General features: G+C 47.2%; 1 protein-coding gene across 1 annotated transcript; it reads right to left on the bottom strand.

Moving 5' to 3' along the window:
- Positions 1 to 13,003: 13,003 nt before the first annotated feature.
- LOC124662820 (BTB/POZ domain and ankyrin repeat-containing protein NPR2-like) lies at positions 13,004 to 16,786 on the bottom strand. The gene is made up of 4 exons (XM_047200613.1): positions 15,979 to 16,786; positions 14,887 to 15,637; positions 14,481 to 14,675; positions 13,004 to 13,694 (listed from the first exon to the last, which is right to left on the bottom strand). Exons 1-4 carry the CDS (start codon positions 16,609 to 16,611, stop codon positions 13,435 to 13,437), a joined length of 1,839 nt encoding a protein of 612 aa, XP_047056569.1. The 5' UTR covers positions 16,612 to 16,786; the 3' UTR covers positions 13,004 to 13,434.
- Between the last annotated feature and the right edge of the window lie 817 nt (positions 16,787 to 17,603).

Below are 17,603 nucleotides of genomic sequence, written 5' to 3'. Positions count from 1 at the left end.
GAGATGAGTTAGATCTTGTGTTCATCTCCATGACAAGCTCTAGCTCATCGGAAACGGAGCCCGGATGCATCGCATGTTGCATGTGCGAGGGTGATGATTTTCCCGATATACCATATTGAGAGGTTACACCTCTATGACCATGAGAAAATCATCACTCACTCTTTTCCATGTTTTCACCTTGTGTAGTGGTAGCTCTTGTCGCCCTCTTTCCAACAAAATTGGTTTCATGTCATTCCGATCTTCCTTGCTCAAGATATTGCGTTTTCCGTATGCGTCTATTTGAAAAAGAAAAGGAAAACGTTTTTGGGCCGGCCGGTACTACCGCGTGCGGTACCGGCCCAACTTCCGCACAGCCCTCCCAGGCTTACTGGATCCAAAGCGGTACCGGGCCGGTACCAGGCCGGTAGTACCGTAATTCAATTACGGTACCAGGCCGGTACCGGGCCTGGTAGTACCGGCCCAATCTTTCTTCCCCAACCTGAAGCCTCCACCATTTTCTCCCGCCTTGGGCCGCCCCCGCGCCAGGCCACTTGGCCCAGCTCTGCTCTGCCCACGCGGGCCGCCGCTCGCCCGCTCGCTCCCGTGGCGAGGCTCCCGCCCTCGCTCGTGGCCGCGCGCTCGATCTCGCGTGGATCGAGGCGTTGACCCGACGGGGCTCCCTCGCTGGCCCCGCGCGCCTGGCTCCTGCTGCCACGCCGCTCGCCTGCTGCTGCCGCGCGCGCACCCCACGCTTGCTGCTGCGTGCAATCACAGGCAGCTGCCCACGCTCTGCTGCCGCTGCAGATTTCCTTTATCTCTCTCATCTGCATTATTTCACCACAAGCGCTAGTACCGCTCTGTGTAGCGGTACTACCGGTTTGGCCAGTTTTTCAGTTGTTTTCTGCGCAGTTCGCACGCGAGCGGTAGTACCGCTTCGACAAACGGTAGTACCGCTTTGGGCGCGGATCTGACCATTTTTCAGCCCCAACAGTCATATTTCTGGGCCCCCTATATATACCTATCTTCCACCTCCGACCCAACAACTTCTTCCCCTCCATTCTCTCTCCTCCATTGTTGACCTTGAGTTGTTTCTTCCTCCTCTTGATCCCCCCACTATTTCTTGCATATTTTTGGGGGAAAGGAGAGAGGAGATCTAGATCTAGAGCTTCACCAATTGAATCCCTCTCCAAGTGAGGGGATCTTGCTAGATCTAGATTTTGGAGTTTCTTGGTGTTTCTCCACATATTTGTTCTTCCTCCCTTATTCCCCCAATAGCTTTTGTAGCTGTGTTGGAATTTGGGAGAGAAGAACTTGGGCATCTTAGTGGTGTTCTTAGCCATTGCATTAGGTGCATCGGTTTGGGTTCTCTCCGGGGTTTCGGTCTCGTAGAGTGCGTGTTTGACCTTAGTGGTGTTCTAGCCTTAGTGGCATTATCGTCTTTGTGGCGTGGTGGCCTTTGTGGCGTTGTTACCTTTGTGGTGTTGTATCCTTTGTGGCCTTGTAGCCTTAGTGGCCTTATCGTCTTTGTGGCGTGGTGGCCTTTGTGGTGTTGTGGCCTTTGTGGAGTGTGTTAGCCTCTTGTGGCGCATTAGTATCTTGGTGGCTTGGTGGTGTGTTGTAGCCTCTTGTGGTCGTGTACTTGAGAGCCTCCGTGTTGTGGAGTTTCCTCAAGCGGATACTTGGGTGTTTGCCCAAGCTTGTACGGGTTCGGTGACCACCCTCAAGGGTCCCTTAGTGGATCGAGGCCTTTCCTTTGGTGGAAAGGCTCGAGGAGAATACGGTAGCCCTAGTGGCTCATTGAAGTGCCTTGTGCCTCCACACCGCTCCAGACGGAGACGTAGCACCCTTGGGTGTGAACTTCGGGATACATCGTCGTCTCCTCGTGCATCGGTTACTTCTCAACCTGAGCTCCTTTACCTATGCGCTTTACCTTGTTATATCTATCTTGCTTGATGTGCTATACCTAGCTTGTTATCACCTTGTTGCTCATCATGCTACCATAGGTTGTTGGTGTTTTTAGGCAAACCCCTTGTTGATAGGCTTTGAGCTAAACTAGTAAACACATGTGTAGTTTTATTCCACCTAGTTTAGCTCTCAAGTAGAAGTTTTTATACACCGCCTATTCACCCCCCTCTAGGCGACGTCCTAGTACATTCACCGTTTGCAAGATAGTATCCCTTGTTGTACTGCTGGCCATTGATCACAAAGTTAACCGGAGGAGCATGACCCTCAACAAGCTTGGAGAAGATCGGCGAGCACTGCAAGACGTTGATGTTGTTGTTGGATCCCGACATACCAAAGAAGGAGTGCCAAATTCAGATATCATAGGTAGCCACTGCCTCAAGTATCACAATGAAGCCTTTTTTGTGACCCTTGTACATTTCCTGCCAGGCAAACAGACAGTTCTTCCATTTCCAATGCAAGCAGTCAATGCTTCCAAGCATTTCTGGAAATCCTCGAGCTTTATTGACAACGAGGATCTTAGCAGTGTCTTCGACAGTGGGTGATCTCAAGTAGATGTCCCCAAACACTGCTATCACCGCCCTGCAGAACCGGTAGAAACAATCAAGGGCGGTGGACTCCGCCATCTGAAGATAGTCATCGGTAGAATCACCAGGAGCTCCATATGCCAGCATCCGCATAGCCACCTGCACTTTTGGAGGGCGGAGAACCCTGCCATGCCGGTGCAATCTAACTTGCATCTGAAATAGGAGTCGTACTCTCGAAGGGCATACACAATTTTCAGGAAGAGCTTCCGGCTCATCCTGAAATGACGCCTAAAAACAGCCTTACCGTGCAATGGATCGTCGGCGAAGTAGACAGCGTATAGCATGCAGTAGCCCTTCATTCGTTGCCTCGGCTTGCACTTCCGGTGACCTGGTGACGACCCACCACGGTGACCAATGGCCGACTCGGCGTACAAGCCGGACAGGCAAGCTAGGATCAGCATGTGCTCCTCGTCTTGGGTGGCGGCTGTCATTTCTTCTTCAAAAATCTCGGCGAACATCTGCTCCTCCTCCTCGTCGGAGTCCATGTCCGGCCAGGCAAATGGACGAACACCTGCCGGGCATGTCGACGAGGCGCAACGCGAGGGAGATTTTGGAGAGCGGAAAATACGCAGAGGGCAGGACGGGCGGCGGAATATAGGTTGTTGGGTGGTGAAACGACGGAGTTGAGGCAATCGGCCGGCGGATTGGCGAGGGGTGGTGCCGGCGGCGACAGGGCAACGGGAGGGGAGGGGGATTTGCGACGACAAAGTTGTTGGAGATATTCCCAAGAGGCAATAATAAAAGTGGTTATTATATATCTTTGTGTTTATGATAAATGTTTATATACCATGCTATAATTGTATTAACCGAAACATTGATACATGTGTGTTATGTAAACAACAATGAGTCCCTAGTAAGCCTCTTAACTAGCTTGTTGATTAATAGATGATCATAGTTTCATGATCATGAACATTGGATGTTATTAATAACAAGGTTATGTCATTATATGAATGATGTAATGGACACACCCAATTAAGCGTAGCATAAGATCACGTCATTAAGTTATTTGCTATAAGCTTTCGATACATAGTTACCTAGTCCTTTCGACCATGAGATCATATAAATCACTTATACCGGAAAGGTACTTTGATTACATCAAACGCCAGCTGCGTAAATGGGTGGTTATAAAGGTGGGATTAAGTATCCGGAAAGTATGAGTTGAGGCATATGGATCAACGAGTGGGATTTGTCCATCCCGATGACGGATAGATATACTCCGGGCCCTCTCGGTGGAATGTCGTCTATATTAGCTTGCAAGCATATGAATGGTTCATAAGAGACCACATACCACGGTACGAGTAAAGAGTACTTGTCGGGAGACGAGGTTGAACAAGGTATAGAGATACCGATGATCAAACCTCGGACAAGTAAAATATCGCGTGACAAAGGGAATTGGTATCGTATGTGAATGGTTCATTCGATCACTAAGTCATCGTTGAATATGTGGGAGCCATTATGGATCTCCGAGATCCCGCTATTGGTTATTGGTCGGAGAGAGGTCTCAACCATGTCCACATAGTTCGCGAACCGTAGGGTGACACACTTAAGGTTTGATGTCGTATTAGTAGATATTGAATATGGAATGGAGTTCGAAGTTTTGTTCGGAGTCTCGGATGGGATCCCGGACATCACGAGGAGTTCCGGAATGGTCCGGAGAATAAGATTCATATATAGGAAGTCATTTTATAAGTTTGAAAATGATCCGGTGCATTTATGGAAGGTTCTAGAAGGTTCTAGAAAAGTCTGGAAGAAATCACTTTGGAAGGCGGAGTCCCGAAGGGACTCCACCTCCCATGGCCGGCCAACCCTAGAGGGGTGGAGTCCCAGGTGGACTCCACCAAGGGTGGTCGGCCACCCCTCTCATGGAAGGGTGGGAGTCCCACTTGAGGTGGGAATCCCACCTTGGGTAGGTTTCCCTACACATGGAAGGTTTTGGGTTGGGGTCTTATTCGAAGACTTGTAGTCCAACACTTGGGGGTTCCACCTATATAATGAGGGGCAAGGGGAGGGGGCCGGCCACCACAAGCCCATAGCTTGGCCGCACCCCTAAGTGGCCGGCCACCCCCTCTCCCCAAACCCTAGCCGCCCCAATCCTCCACCTCTCCCGCAACGCTTAGCGAAGCTCCACCGGAGATCTCCATCGCCACCGCCACCACGCGGTCGTGCTGCCGGATTCAATGAGGAGCTACTACTTCCGCTGCCCGCTGGAACGGGGAGAAGGACGTCGTCTTCATCAACACCGAACGTGTGACCGAGTACGGAGGTGCTGCCCGATTGTGGCACCGTCAAGATCTTCTACGCGCTTTTGAAAGCGGCAAGTGATCGTCTACCGCAGCAACAAGAGCCTCATCTTGTAGGCTTTGGAAATCTTCAAGGGTTAGTCTCGTTCATCCCCTCGTTGCTCCCGTCTTCTAGATTGCATCTTGGCTTAGATTGCGTTCTCGCGGTAGGAATTTTTTTTGTTTTCTATGCAACGAATCCCTACAGTGGTATCAGAGCCGTGTCTATGCATAGATGGTTGCACGAGTAGAACATAATTGTTTTGTGGGCGTTGATGCTTTGTTGTCTTTAGTTTGAGCACTTTGCATCTTTGTGGCATAGTGGGATGAAGCGGCTCGGGCTAACTTTACATGACCGCATTCATGAGATTTGCTCCACGCTCGACATGCAACTTGTATTGCATAAGTGGCTTTGCGGGTGTCTGTCTCTCCTACTATAGTGAAGATTCAATTTACTCTTATATTGACAACACTAGTATCACCTTTGTGGTTCATGTTCGTAGGTAGATTAGATCTCACTCAAAAACCCTAAACCATGTAAAATATGCAAACCAAATTAGAGACGTCTAACTTGTTTTTGCAGGGTTTGGTGATGTGATATGGCCATGATGTGATGATGAATATGTATGAGATGATCATTATTGTATTGTGGCAACCGGCGGGAGCCTTATGGTTATCTTTAAATTTCATGTTGAGTAGTATTTCAAAATAGTTGTAATAGTACATAAGGTGAACAACCATGAAGATGGCGCCATGGACCTTGACGCTACGCCGACGATGATGGATATCATGCCCGTTGATGATGGAGATCATGTTCGTGCTTTGGAGATGAAGATCGAAGGCGCAAAGACTAAAGGGCCATATCATATCACATATGAATTGCATGTGATGTTAATCCTTTATGCATCTTATTTTGCTTAGAACGCGACGGTAGCATTATAAGATGATCCCTCACATTAATATCAAGATAATAAAGTGTTCTCCCCTCGTATGCACCGTTGATATAGTTCGTCGTTTCGAAGCATCTCGTGATGATCGGATGTGATAGACTCAACGTTCACATACAACGGGTGTAAGCCATGTTGCACACGCGGAATACTTGGGTTTGCTTGACGAGCCTAGCATGTACAGACATGGCCTCGAGACAACGGAAACCGAAAGGTTGAACACGAGTAATATGGATGATATGATCAACATGTTGATGTTCACCATTGAAGCTACATCATCTCACGTGATGATCGGTTTTGATGTAGTGGATTTGGATCGTGTACCACTTAACAACTATGAGGGATGTATTAAGTGGGAGTTCATTAGTAATTAGATTAAAACATGAACTAATTATCATAAACATAGTCTAAGTAGTATTTTGAATTAATTTGTAGTATTGGCATCCGTTTTCTACCAAACGCTAGTCTTGTTATTGAGATAGAAATACTGTTAAAATCTGAAAATAAACTTTACGGACTGGTACCGTATTGTTAAAGAATCAAGAAATGATTAAGTCCTATTGCAAACTTTTAGTAAACCTCACATTGTTGATTCAAAGAGCTATGGTTTCAATTAGTACCTAAAGTTATCTTGTCTCCGTAAAACTTGAAGTTCAAATCTGTTTGAAAAGTAAGGAGCTGAAAATTTTGTTTTCAAAAATAATCAAGGTATGAGATATATGTGATATCTAAGACCTTATTGCAAGATGATAGAATATAACTTGGTGAGACTACATAAACTCATAAGTTTTATGGGAATGTAGGAAGGTTGAAGATGCAAGGTGTCCCAATCCTCCAACTATTGGGGCACTAACGATATTCGCATATCCATGAAGTGATCATCCTTAGTATGCACCGTTGCTAAGACTCGTCGTTTTGAAGCATCTCGTGATGATCGGGTGTGATAGATTCTACGTGTGCATACAACGGGTGCAAGCCAGATTTGCACATGCGAATACTGAGGTTAAACTTTACGAGCCTAGCATGTACAGACATGGTCTCGGAAAGTCGTCATGATATGATGGATAAAACTATGAGTGAAATTGTTCATTATATTAAAAAGTTACTAATAGTGAAATCTGAAACACTTGTCATATGATGATCAACTTCAAAGTAAGAACCTCAAGGTTATTGGTATTTGACCAACAAACCTAGAAGTTATTGAAGATGAAGTGTTTTCTGAATAATGAGGAAAGCTAAAAGAGAAACTACAAAAGATATTTTGGCAGAAAGAAAATAAAAGACTAGAAAGTCTAGCTCAGGTGTATATACATGATATACATGTTATGGTTGTATTCCTAGTTTGGTCACACAATGAAATTCTTGGGTATTAGTACCATATTGGTTGGTATGAAATGTCATACAAAATAACGCAATACAAGAAAACAATGTCCTGGGCTCTCCGAACGGATGAAAGGCCAAATCCGGGGGGAAACAAGGAGCCGGGGGCACGGCTGGGCTGAATTACGCCGTCCGGATGTAAAAAATGGCTGTCGGGGGCCTCGTCGGGACACGGCTGGAGATGCTCTAATCTCCTTCTCCATCTCTGGCGGCTCTGTCACAGTCAAGTTTTCAGCTGCTGCCGGATCCGATCATGGACGAGCCGCTAGTCAGCACCGGCCCTGCCTCAAGCGCATTGTACTCACTCCTTCACGAGCTCAACATGATCATTTCGATAATCAGGAAGATGATGCCTTTGTTCATCCCTTATTTATGTGTCTAAGAGCATATCCACTCATGGTTCTAATAGGGTCCCTAATAGGTTTATTGGGCTCCCGGCTGATTTTTTGGGTTTCATGGGCGCCCACAATTTGGAATTTTGTAGCTAATAAAGTAGCAATCCCACGCTAGCCACTACCCACAAGGGCCAGGAGGGGCGCCGACACCTATCGCCATGTGGATATCGCCCGCAGGGCCTGCCTGGCAGCCACACAGCCCAAAACCCCACATCTATTTCTCAATCCCACCTCCACTACATTCTCTCCCCCACTGCTCCAGTTCACACCCAGAGCACGCCATTTCCCACGGTGCCGCCGGTATCCTAAAAAGAAGGTGACGAGGCAGCCGCACAAGCCGATTTTGAAGGTGAGCACATAGATGAAAGTAGCATGACAGCCTGAAGCTCGTCAGGCGACAGGCCACACTCCTGGCAGACGGTGTGCAGCGCTGCTAGCGTGGCAGTGGCAGTGGCGGTGGAGGTGGAGGTGACGGCGTCGTCCTCCATAGCCGCGAGGCGGGGGCTTCGTGTTGGACATTGATGGCGGGGCCCTCCGCATGCAGTGCGTGAACCTCATGCCTGTAGGTCCGCGTCGTTGTCTGCTGCAACGAGGGGGGGGGGGGATTAATTTTATGACCTTTCACGTTGTGACAGGAATGTTTGCAGCATCAGATGGCAATAGAGGGTGAAAATGATCATGGGTATGACTGAACCTTGATCGGCTTGGCGTTGGTATTCGTGATCTCTTCTTTGACATCCCCGAGTTCGTCTAGATGTGTTTCCATTTGTGTTTTGTTGATCCTATTTGTACCTGCTTTTGTAGTGATGCAGCGAGGTAAGTATGTAACCGATGGAACAGGAAAAGCCTTCTCCACAAAAAAAAATGCATAATAGTAAGATGGCAAAATTTGAACAAGCGACGTAACCAGGATATTTAGCAGTGAATTGGCCGTATACATCTATTGATGCAGAGGTTGGGAAAACTTTCCGAAAAAAAATCTAGTAGTGAATGACCGAACCAACAATATGACCTCACACTTTTTTTCGAAACGAATATGCCTCACTTCTGACACTACTTCACATAAATAACCCACAAGATGATAACTGCAGTCAACAAAATGAAGAGCACTTTCTTAGAAGTAGTACACACCAGGGAGACATCAAGGTATGAAAATGCATCTCAAATCGTGAACAACAATTTCTTTGGGAATTAGTAAAATCTATGGCAATTAGATAAAGCAGAACTATTTTGCAAAGGATCTACAAACTACTCATGGCATTGCATTCTTCCAAAGCAGTAAGGATCAGTAGTGAACTGTTCTTACTATGGTAACAGATCAGATGATTGAAGACATTGACTTAGAATTGCTACAGAGAAAACTACTTACCCCGGACTGGTTATGCTCACAACCACTTCCCTGCAGTCCCGGTGTATAGCTTCCCTTACTTGCTTGGAGCTTTATCTTTAGAGATTCAATCTCTGCTGCTTTCTCTTCATTCCTTTTAGTGAGCTTATCCATTGCAGCGGTAAGTTGAAGCCTCGCTGTCTGCAATGCTAAAAAAAGAAGCAAAAATGATGCTACATTTTCTTCTCCCTACTGTACACAATGTTTTTGCCAGAGTTTTTGAAACCATGAGAGTAAATACAGATTGATAGGATTAGTTCATAACTAATAAGAAGCTTTCAGCCATGATGTGTGGTGCAACATCAATTGAACAATGTTGGCTATTTGATTGACAGTTTGATGGCTAACTCATAATTTTTTATATTAGTAGAGACAGAAATTTATTGTGAGGCTTGACTGACAAAAAGTAGTACAGACATGATTCAGCTGTACAGAATTTTCTGTAGCTTAGTGCAAATCTTGTTTTATAGTAGAAATTATTCTTCTTCTAGGCCAACAAAATTCAATATTATGGCGCAAACAATATGAGGATCTGAGCAAACACAGCAGCACTTACCATCACGTTCTTGCTGCATCTTCTGTTTTTCTTGTATGACACATTGAAGTGCATTGCTGATACCGGCGTAATCATGAACTGTATTCTTGTGGAAGTTCATCTTGAAGCTAACATCTGAATCCAATTCAGCAATGGGCGGAAGCCAACCACTTGCCTCTCCAGTCTCCATGAGTTTCGAGCGTCTGCAAGTCCCCGAAGATAATATCACAACAAAGATTAATAAAGGGTTTTAACAACTAGACTAGATATAGAGGAAAGTGACGGCCTCGCTTCAGTAAACGTGGTTATCCGCAAACATAACTTTCTTTCATACAATGATACAATTATGTTGTCAAAACAGCAATCACTAGTTACCAACGGTTTATCTATAAGGCAAAACTCTTGTCCCCATGTGAAAGTTCACTGAAATCTATTCATACAGTCATACTGAAGTACAGAAACTCCAGGGTGTCTAGTCTAATTCATTCATAAGAAGATCCCATTGTTTTGAATTTTTCAGAGACACAAAGGCAGCCAATTGTCCTTAGCTGAATATTAAAGCATGTATGGGGTTCATTGTACTCCCTAAATAGGTCAATGCACTAGCTGCATCTAAACCAAAATGCACCAAACTAATTTGCAAGAAAGAGAACCAATTGAGGGGTACAGCAGAAGATGTTCTCAAACAAATGGGAAAAGAGCAAGGTAAAAGGGGAGAAGCACCTCAAGGAAATCATTTCCAACCTTAGAAGACCGAAGAACTAAGGAAGACCACAATCGCTTGAATATGATACTGCAATGAGAAAGATTATATTAAAATTGAGCTTTCAATTTTATTTTATTTTTGCAAAGATGTATTGCAGAGCGAGGGCAACTTTTTTTTTTATCGTTACACGGCCTGTACACCTCAAAAACATCTAACAGTGTTCACAGTCTTGGCATTGAGTGCAGATATTGGAGATTGGCATTCGGACAGTCCCGAATACCATGATTCTAGGCGTTTGGCTGGTCAAGGCATTCTACCGAGTTATTTGGACTCGATATTACGTTTGTGGATCCGTAGGCAAAATCTCGCGGGCCCAAAGTCGAGCTATATAGCCCTCCCACAAGCCTTTTTTTTTTTGAACAAAAGATGGGTCCAGAAGGACCCAGGCTGCTGTATTAGATAAGGTCAACAGTTACAAAACAGCCCCACAAAGGACACAAAAAAACTAAAAATACAAACCAGTCCCTGGACTTTGCAACAAGGACCCTACCGAGAAAAGTGAAAAAGCAATCGGGTCCAAACTTCATCCTCTTCACTGAGCCAACACCAGCGCCGCCGGGGACGAGACCACTTGGTGCGTTGATGCCGCCATGCCACCACCTCCAACACCTCGAGGAAGTAGACGACATGGACGCCAGGAAGAAGATGGGTTGCCTCCCATCAAGCTAACTCTGGGCTGGGAGGAAATCTTCAAGGGACCGCCATTCGGTCAGATGATTCGACGACGAGGAGACCGGCGAGCCGCCGCTGCAGCATCACAGCGTGCGCCATAGCTCCATATCAGATGTCGCCGAGGATGAGCTCCGGCCCAACTGATAGAATCGAGGCCACCATCTCGCCCTTCCACCACCCCCATCTCCATGACGGCGGTAGGGGGAAGAGAGAAATAGAGGCCGGTCCTCGAGATCCAGGAGAGAGGCGAGCTTATTGGGGGTGTCTTCGCCGGAACCACCACCGGGCGGAGTAAGAACCGGCATCCACCTCACGCTGCTCGCGAGCGCAAGAAGGAGACACCAGAACGGCATGAAGCCAGACGCCATGAAGGCAAACTGAACCTTAGTCACCTAAACCTATACTACTACTATACAGGGATGGGACCCTCGCCCGTCTCGACGCCGGCCACCGCCGGAGAAGAGAGGGGAGGGGCCGGGAGGCCCTGGATCTGGGGGAGAAGCGAGAGGAGCTGGGGGTGGACGAAAGCGGTTTCTCCTCTGAAACTCCCACAAGCCCTTATATTAGTTTTCTGGTTTTGTTGTTTGATACAGTATCCCGAAATAGAAAGCTAACCAATATTAAGAAACACGTTGAAGAAGGAGGAATCCATAACCACAGTAACCTAGTTATATGTTTTTTTTTGCTTTTTATGACGATCTTAGCACAAAAAACTTGTGAAATGAGGGAATTTAAATGCAGATTCTTCTACCCCTCCGTTTGGAAATGTAAGATGTTTTAGGTGTTTATAAAGTAGACTAAATATAAACTAAGTGAGTGAACCTACGTACTAAAATAGACTAAATACAAACTAAAGTGGGTGAACCAACCAAAAAAAGTGCCTCAACATCTTACATTTCCAAACAGAGGAGGGATTAGTTTTTAACGAAGGAGAGGACCTTTAGGGCTTCCCGTGCCTCCGCAGTTCCGCACCAACAACACAAGAAATCAGCCTCGATGGCCCACTCCACAACACCGCCACGCTAGCCCAATGGAGATTGCAAGGCTGGCTTCGCCGGAATGACGGTCGCTTCTTCTTCTACACCGCCGGGAGGGAGGAAGATTGTTCACTGCATTCTGCGTTGGTTTGTTTCCGAGACAGAAGGCGAGAGGGGATATGAAGAGAGGCGCGTACCAAACTAGGCGAGCACAGTGAACCATACGAGATGGCGGGCTGCGTGCTTGCCGTTGCCTCCGGTGGGTAACGATAGTGTTGCTCAGTTGAGTGCGTCGCTGGTGAGCTCGTCTGGCTAAGCGGGGTGTGCGTGTCAGTGAAAATTCATCCACCGACTGAGCGTCCAAGGATCCAAGCTTTTCTGTTTTCTCCGTCAGGTTTCTTCGTCTCAGATACTCTGAAACCTATAATAGCACCTGACGTATGGTTTAGAGTTACTCTTTGCGATAATTTTACACGTCCTTGGTGGCTTGGTAACGGCTTCTCGGTGATAGTTTCATAGCCTATAGCAATCGGGAGTGGTGTTTTGGAACATGGGAGCATATGCTCCCTCTATTTTAAAATTCATCTTACATATATTTTGAATTTCAAAAAAATTGATACAAAAAATTCGCACGTACATCTTCACATGCTACGCGCTCACAAAGTTGTTTCATAAAAAATAGACTTGTCATGGGACATGTGTAAAAAAGACAAAACTCAGTGCTAAAAATAATGCTTTTTACAGGATAATTTTTCTCTTTTTTACATAGACCACAAAAAATATTAATTTTTCGTGAAACTTGAGGAATGCACATATATTATGGAGATGTACATGTAGAATTTTTTGTTAAAATTTTTCGACAAGTCGAAATATAATTTTTTGATATAAGGAGCATACGCACCCGGGAGCCGAATTGAATTTCCGATAGCAATCAAACTAAAGCAGGCGTTCAGAACATACTAGCTATTCATCAGAAAATAACGACAGTCAAAAAGAGAAAGGCAACAAGATTTTATATTGACTGTAGGCATCTCCATCTGCTCCCTCCTCATCAACAGCTCCGATTGGCGATTGCGCATCCTTGCACAGAATCTTCCTATGGTGCAGCTGTGAACTCACGTTTCTCAGGATGTCTTCCACAGGAATACATCATCTTCCAGCAGCTCATAGAATTTGAGCTACGGAAACCAACTATGTATGTATTGATAACAAATGGACAATAAGCAACTGTCTCCTTTCACTTACACATGAAGTTCCAAGTCCTGCTACAGCCTCAAGAACCACTACTACTCCCTAGTATTGAACATATAACTATTGCAACGGCTATATAGGAAACAAAGACAGCATGCTGCACGCATAGCGTCGGAGTCGATCAGCGCCTCTTCCTTCACAACGAGCATACGGGAGCCTCCTCCAACACTCAGGTCCAGCACAGTGTATATACTATCCTCTACTATCCGGGGCTTCCTTTAATATCTAATTTTACACCACTGTAAGCACTATACATACGCATGCCTAGCAGATCCCTCTTTAGTATTCTGTTCCAGTAACATTGGAAGCGGTTTCCCTCACTTCTTCGCGGCCATCTGGGGCGGCGAGGATGAGGAGTTAGATGACAGGACCGAGTACACGCTGTTATCGGCCGTGTCTTTGCTGTATGCCTTGCGCACGTCCTCCTTCAGTTCGCCCAAGCGCATCTTCTTCACCTTTTGCTCATCAGGGGTGCCGTTTTGCTGATGGAACACAGCGAACCCATCCGACATGTGATCCTCCAAAATTTTGTCTAGCACCTGTGAGCAGTTTGGGAAGTACCGACGGCCCAGCTCCACTGCGAGCATCGCACACAAGTATCAATGAATGGAACATCGTGAATTAAAGCAAAAAGGGAAAGAAAATCGAACTCCTAAGCAGATTATGTTTAATTCGTGAAATGTATAACCATTGCAGGACAATGATTACTGAACCTACATTTACAAGGAACCACAGTAACCACAGGAAAGTTCGATAGGTAAAACGTTGCATAGTATTGAACGAACTGCAGAAATTGTTAGAAAGATAACATCCTGTTGATGGTAACTCCATTCATTTGATGAAACTATACCACATCATGATGTAAAGCGGGGAGCACAATAAGTCGATACCAATGCTAATCGCATCAACCTGCAAGCATCTGCCCCTTCAGTCAAGGCAGTAATATGACAAGATGAACAAGAAGTTGTGAACACATCCTTAGAATGAGCTTGTGCATGGGTAGGCAGCAGGCTTACTAGCCAGCAAAAGCCAGCATATGGTGCACAGTAACATATGCCAGAATGGCTACATAATTTTACATGGTCATGTTCTGTAGTGTATAAATACATATGCTATCGAGAGGTTCATCAACAAGGTATTGATGATACTAATAAATGATAATGAAGTTATTTTGGCATAGGTTTGTATGCAGAATCTCTAGTTGTATTAACAGCTAACAAATTAGCCACAGATGTAGCACTGGACGAAATATCCAGATGGTAGTCACTGGTCAGGAACATCGATTCACAGACAATTAACAGTTTGCAAACAGAGATTGTGCCGTGAAAGTGAAATGGAAAGATAGGCAAATGGTTTTTCACACCTGTTTTCATTAGCGCGTCTGCCCTTGAACGGAGCCTTTTGTTTTGTAGTACTGGTGTCTCGTTCAGATCAACTTCTTTCAGTTTACCAGAGGTACTTGCTGCAGAAACCCCGCCAACTTCTGGTATGATATCTGCCTGTGCAATATGCATGGCAACCTTCGCTTCAGCAGGGAAGAAGAATCTTGCTAACGAAACTGCAGAAACCATAGATCATTTTAGCATGGCATGACAGCACTGAACATTGGACAGTTGACTTGGATGTTCAATGTCATATAAGTATAACATAAGTATAACATCTGTACTCCATACTGGAGAGAGTAAAAGAGGGCATCATTTTAATCTTGATAAAACATTTGCCTACAAGTAGCAAAATGCCATTCTATCATGCATAAAAGGGAAATTCACCTCTGTTTTCCAGGTAGGCTAGTTTCATCTGAAGATCATCAGCCAATAAAGGTGAGGTGACAGAATCTTCCACTATCATAGGATTCCTCATCATCTCCCTCTCTAGGATTTCGATGCACATCCTGTCTTTATTTGACTCTTGGCCCTGCTCCATCTTTGTATTGTAGTCTTTTAACCTTGTTAACCGCCGGCAAATATTACTTGCAAGCCGGCCATCATTTGTCAACTGTGACGCCACGGCTCCTTTTCCTAGGAGACGCATAATAATAGCGGGTTCTCTCCTCATAGCAGCCAGGTGGAGCGATGTGTATCCACGTCTATTCTTCAAATTCAAGCTGGCCAATTCCATCTCTAACAACTCTGAAACAACTTTTGAATCGCAGTAAGCAGCAGCATAATGCAATGCGTTGGCGTCGTCTAAGGTGATGTCAGACTCAATAAGAAGCAATTTCACAAGTTCGACATCATCAGAGTCAAGCGCCCTGTGGATTCTCCTGACTCTTTTCTCGTGCACAGGGTCAGGAATGATAGGGTCGCCATCATCAGGTGGAGACTTCTCCCGGATCCTTTTTATCTCATCAGCAACTTCTGGAGGGAGCTCCTTATCCAAAGATACACTATCCAGATCTGACCTTGCAATCCTCTGGACACATTTGTTTAGCACCTCAGAAAGCTCGCAGTGGAAAGCAACTTGCAAAATAGGAAGGACATCTTCTGCTAGAGTCTTGTCAACAAAATTAAGAAGCCGTCGCTGCAGTAGAAGATCAACTAATTAGTAATACACGGGAGTAACAAAGGGTCATGATTATCTGTTACTATCACAGATTTACTGTTCTTCATCCATCTGTTCCAATTTAGCATGACAAAAATATTGCGAATTATTTGTTGCCATGCGTGTGGCCAAGGTTATTCTATACAGAATTTGGAGTCATCTGATTAGTAAGGTCATGATTAGAATCTGTTACAATCACAGATTTCCTGTTGTTCATCCATCTGTTCCAATTTAGCATGCCAATTTAATTGCGGATTGTTTGCGCCTTGCGTGTAGCCAAGATTATTTTCTACAGAATTAGGAGGCAACGCGTTCCGCACCTGGAAGACGGCGACGAGATCGGGGATCTTGAAGGTCCAGGCGGCGTACATGAGCTCGACGGCGAACCTGATGGCGGGCGGGCATGAGTCGTGCGGGCACGCGTGGTCGGCGCAGGACACGACGTCGTGCGGCGCGGGGCGGAGCCTGCCCGTGTAGAGGTAGCGCGTGAACTCGAGGAAGGCCTCGCGCCCCACGCGGCGCCCTGGGACGAGCTCCTCCATCTTGTACCGCGGCCTCCTCCCGGTCCCGTCCCCACCCCCGCCTCCGCCTCCGCCTCCGGAGATCGCGGCGGAGAGGAGGAGCCCGTCGCCGCCGCCGCCGCGGCGGGCCCCGCGGACGAGGTCGTAGAAGAAGGGGCTGCGCGCGGCGAGGATGCAGCGGTGGACGGGGACGGGCGGCCCGCCGTCGGCCATGTCGACGTCGGCGTCGCTGCAGTCGAGGTCGGGGTCGAGGAGGAGGCGCTCGAGGTTGTGGCTGAGGCGCGCCAGGCTGGCGCTCTCCACGCCGCCGCATCCCTCCGCGGCGGGCGGCGGCGGCGCCAGCGCCCCCGACGGCAGCGAGCAGGGGCTGGAGCCGTTGGAGAGGTAGGAGGAGGAGGAGGCGAAGGTGATGGACGACGACGGCGGGTCCATGGCTGGCTCCGCGAGGCGCGCGCGCGCGAGGGTGCTAGAGCGGCCGGACCACGACCACCATGGCTTGGCTAAGGCACGCGGTTTGGTGAGGCGGGTTGGGGGCGTGCGTGCCTGCCTTTTGGTCCCTCGCGCGGCCGAACTCCCCGAATTCGGGCACCCCTCCACGCAGATCCGCGTCGGCGCAATAACTCACTCCTCTACGTAATTTCTTTCTTTCTTGTGCCTAGACGCAGCGGTGAATTTGACGCAACTTCTTCGGCCCGGATCTCGGCGCTTCCGGCAGCCGCCCGCCCGCCGCGCCGCCGCGTCAAGCTTGGGAGCTTTCAGGGTAGTTTTCTTCTCCTTCTCGCGGGCGGCGGATAAAAAAGTCTCGGAGAAGCGATCCGAGGGGGGACAAGCGGGCGAAAATACTGGGAGGGACGACGACCGGGCAGGACGAAGAACAGTTGGGTCGTCGGAGAGGAGTAGCTAGCTGCGTGGAAAGCAGGGGAGGGGAGGAAGATGTGGATTGAAGAAGACGACGGGGAAGAATTGGAAGGACGGATGAGTGCGACCGGTCGATTGGTTCTGTCCCCACACCTTTCTTTTCTTCGCTTTCTTCGATCAGGGTTGCCTTTTGAGCCGGAGAAGAAGAAACCCAGGAAAAGGGCTGAGTAAATCGCAAGAACCACCCCACCAGTCCCATGTTCTTTTTACCCACAACAAGTCCCTCCATTTGGTCCACATAAATTTCGAGTTGCCACCCAACTTTCGACTCCCCTCTCCCTCTCCTCCGGCGGCCTCGCCGCCAGGAGTGACTTGAAGAGGGGAGGTGGGCACCCTTGTACAGCTAGTAATCTAGGTTTCGAGTTTGTTCGTCTAGTGGAATTTCGTGTTATGTCGAGGGGATCGAGGAAGTTGCGCATTTGATGCTCGCTGGCGGTGGTGTTGCTTTTCTCCATGGTGCCCCGAAGGCCGCATCCGAAGATGGGAAGGAGTATCGTTGCAATGTC

Source organism: Lolium rigidum, chromosome 6 (assembly GCF_022539505.1).
Source record: "Lolium rigidum isolate FL_2022 chromosome 6, APGP_CSIRO_Lrig_0.1, whole genome shotgun sequence".
Taxonomy (NCBI): domain Eukaryota; kingdom Viridiplantae; phylum Streptophyta; class Magnoliopsida; order Poales; family Poaceae; genus Lolium; species Lolium rigidum.
Note: the sequence above shows the minus strand (reverse complement) of the source record. Positions and strands in the feature narration are given on the sequence as shown.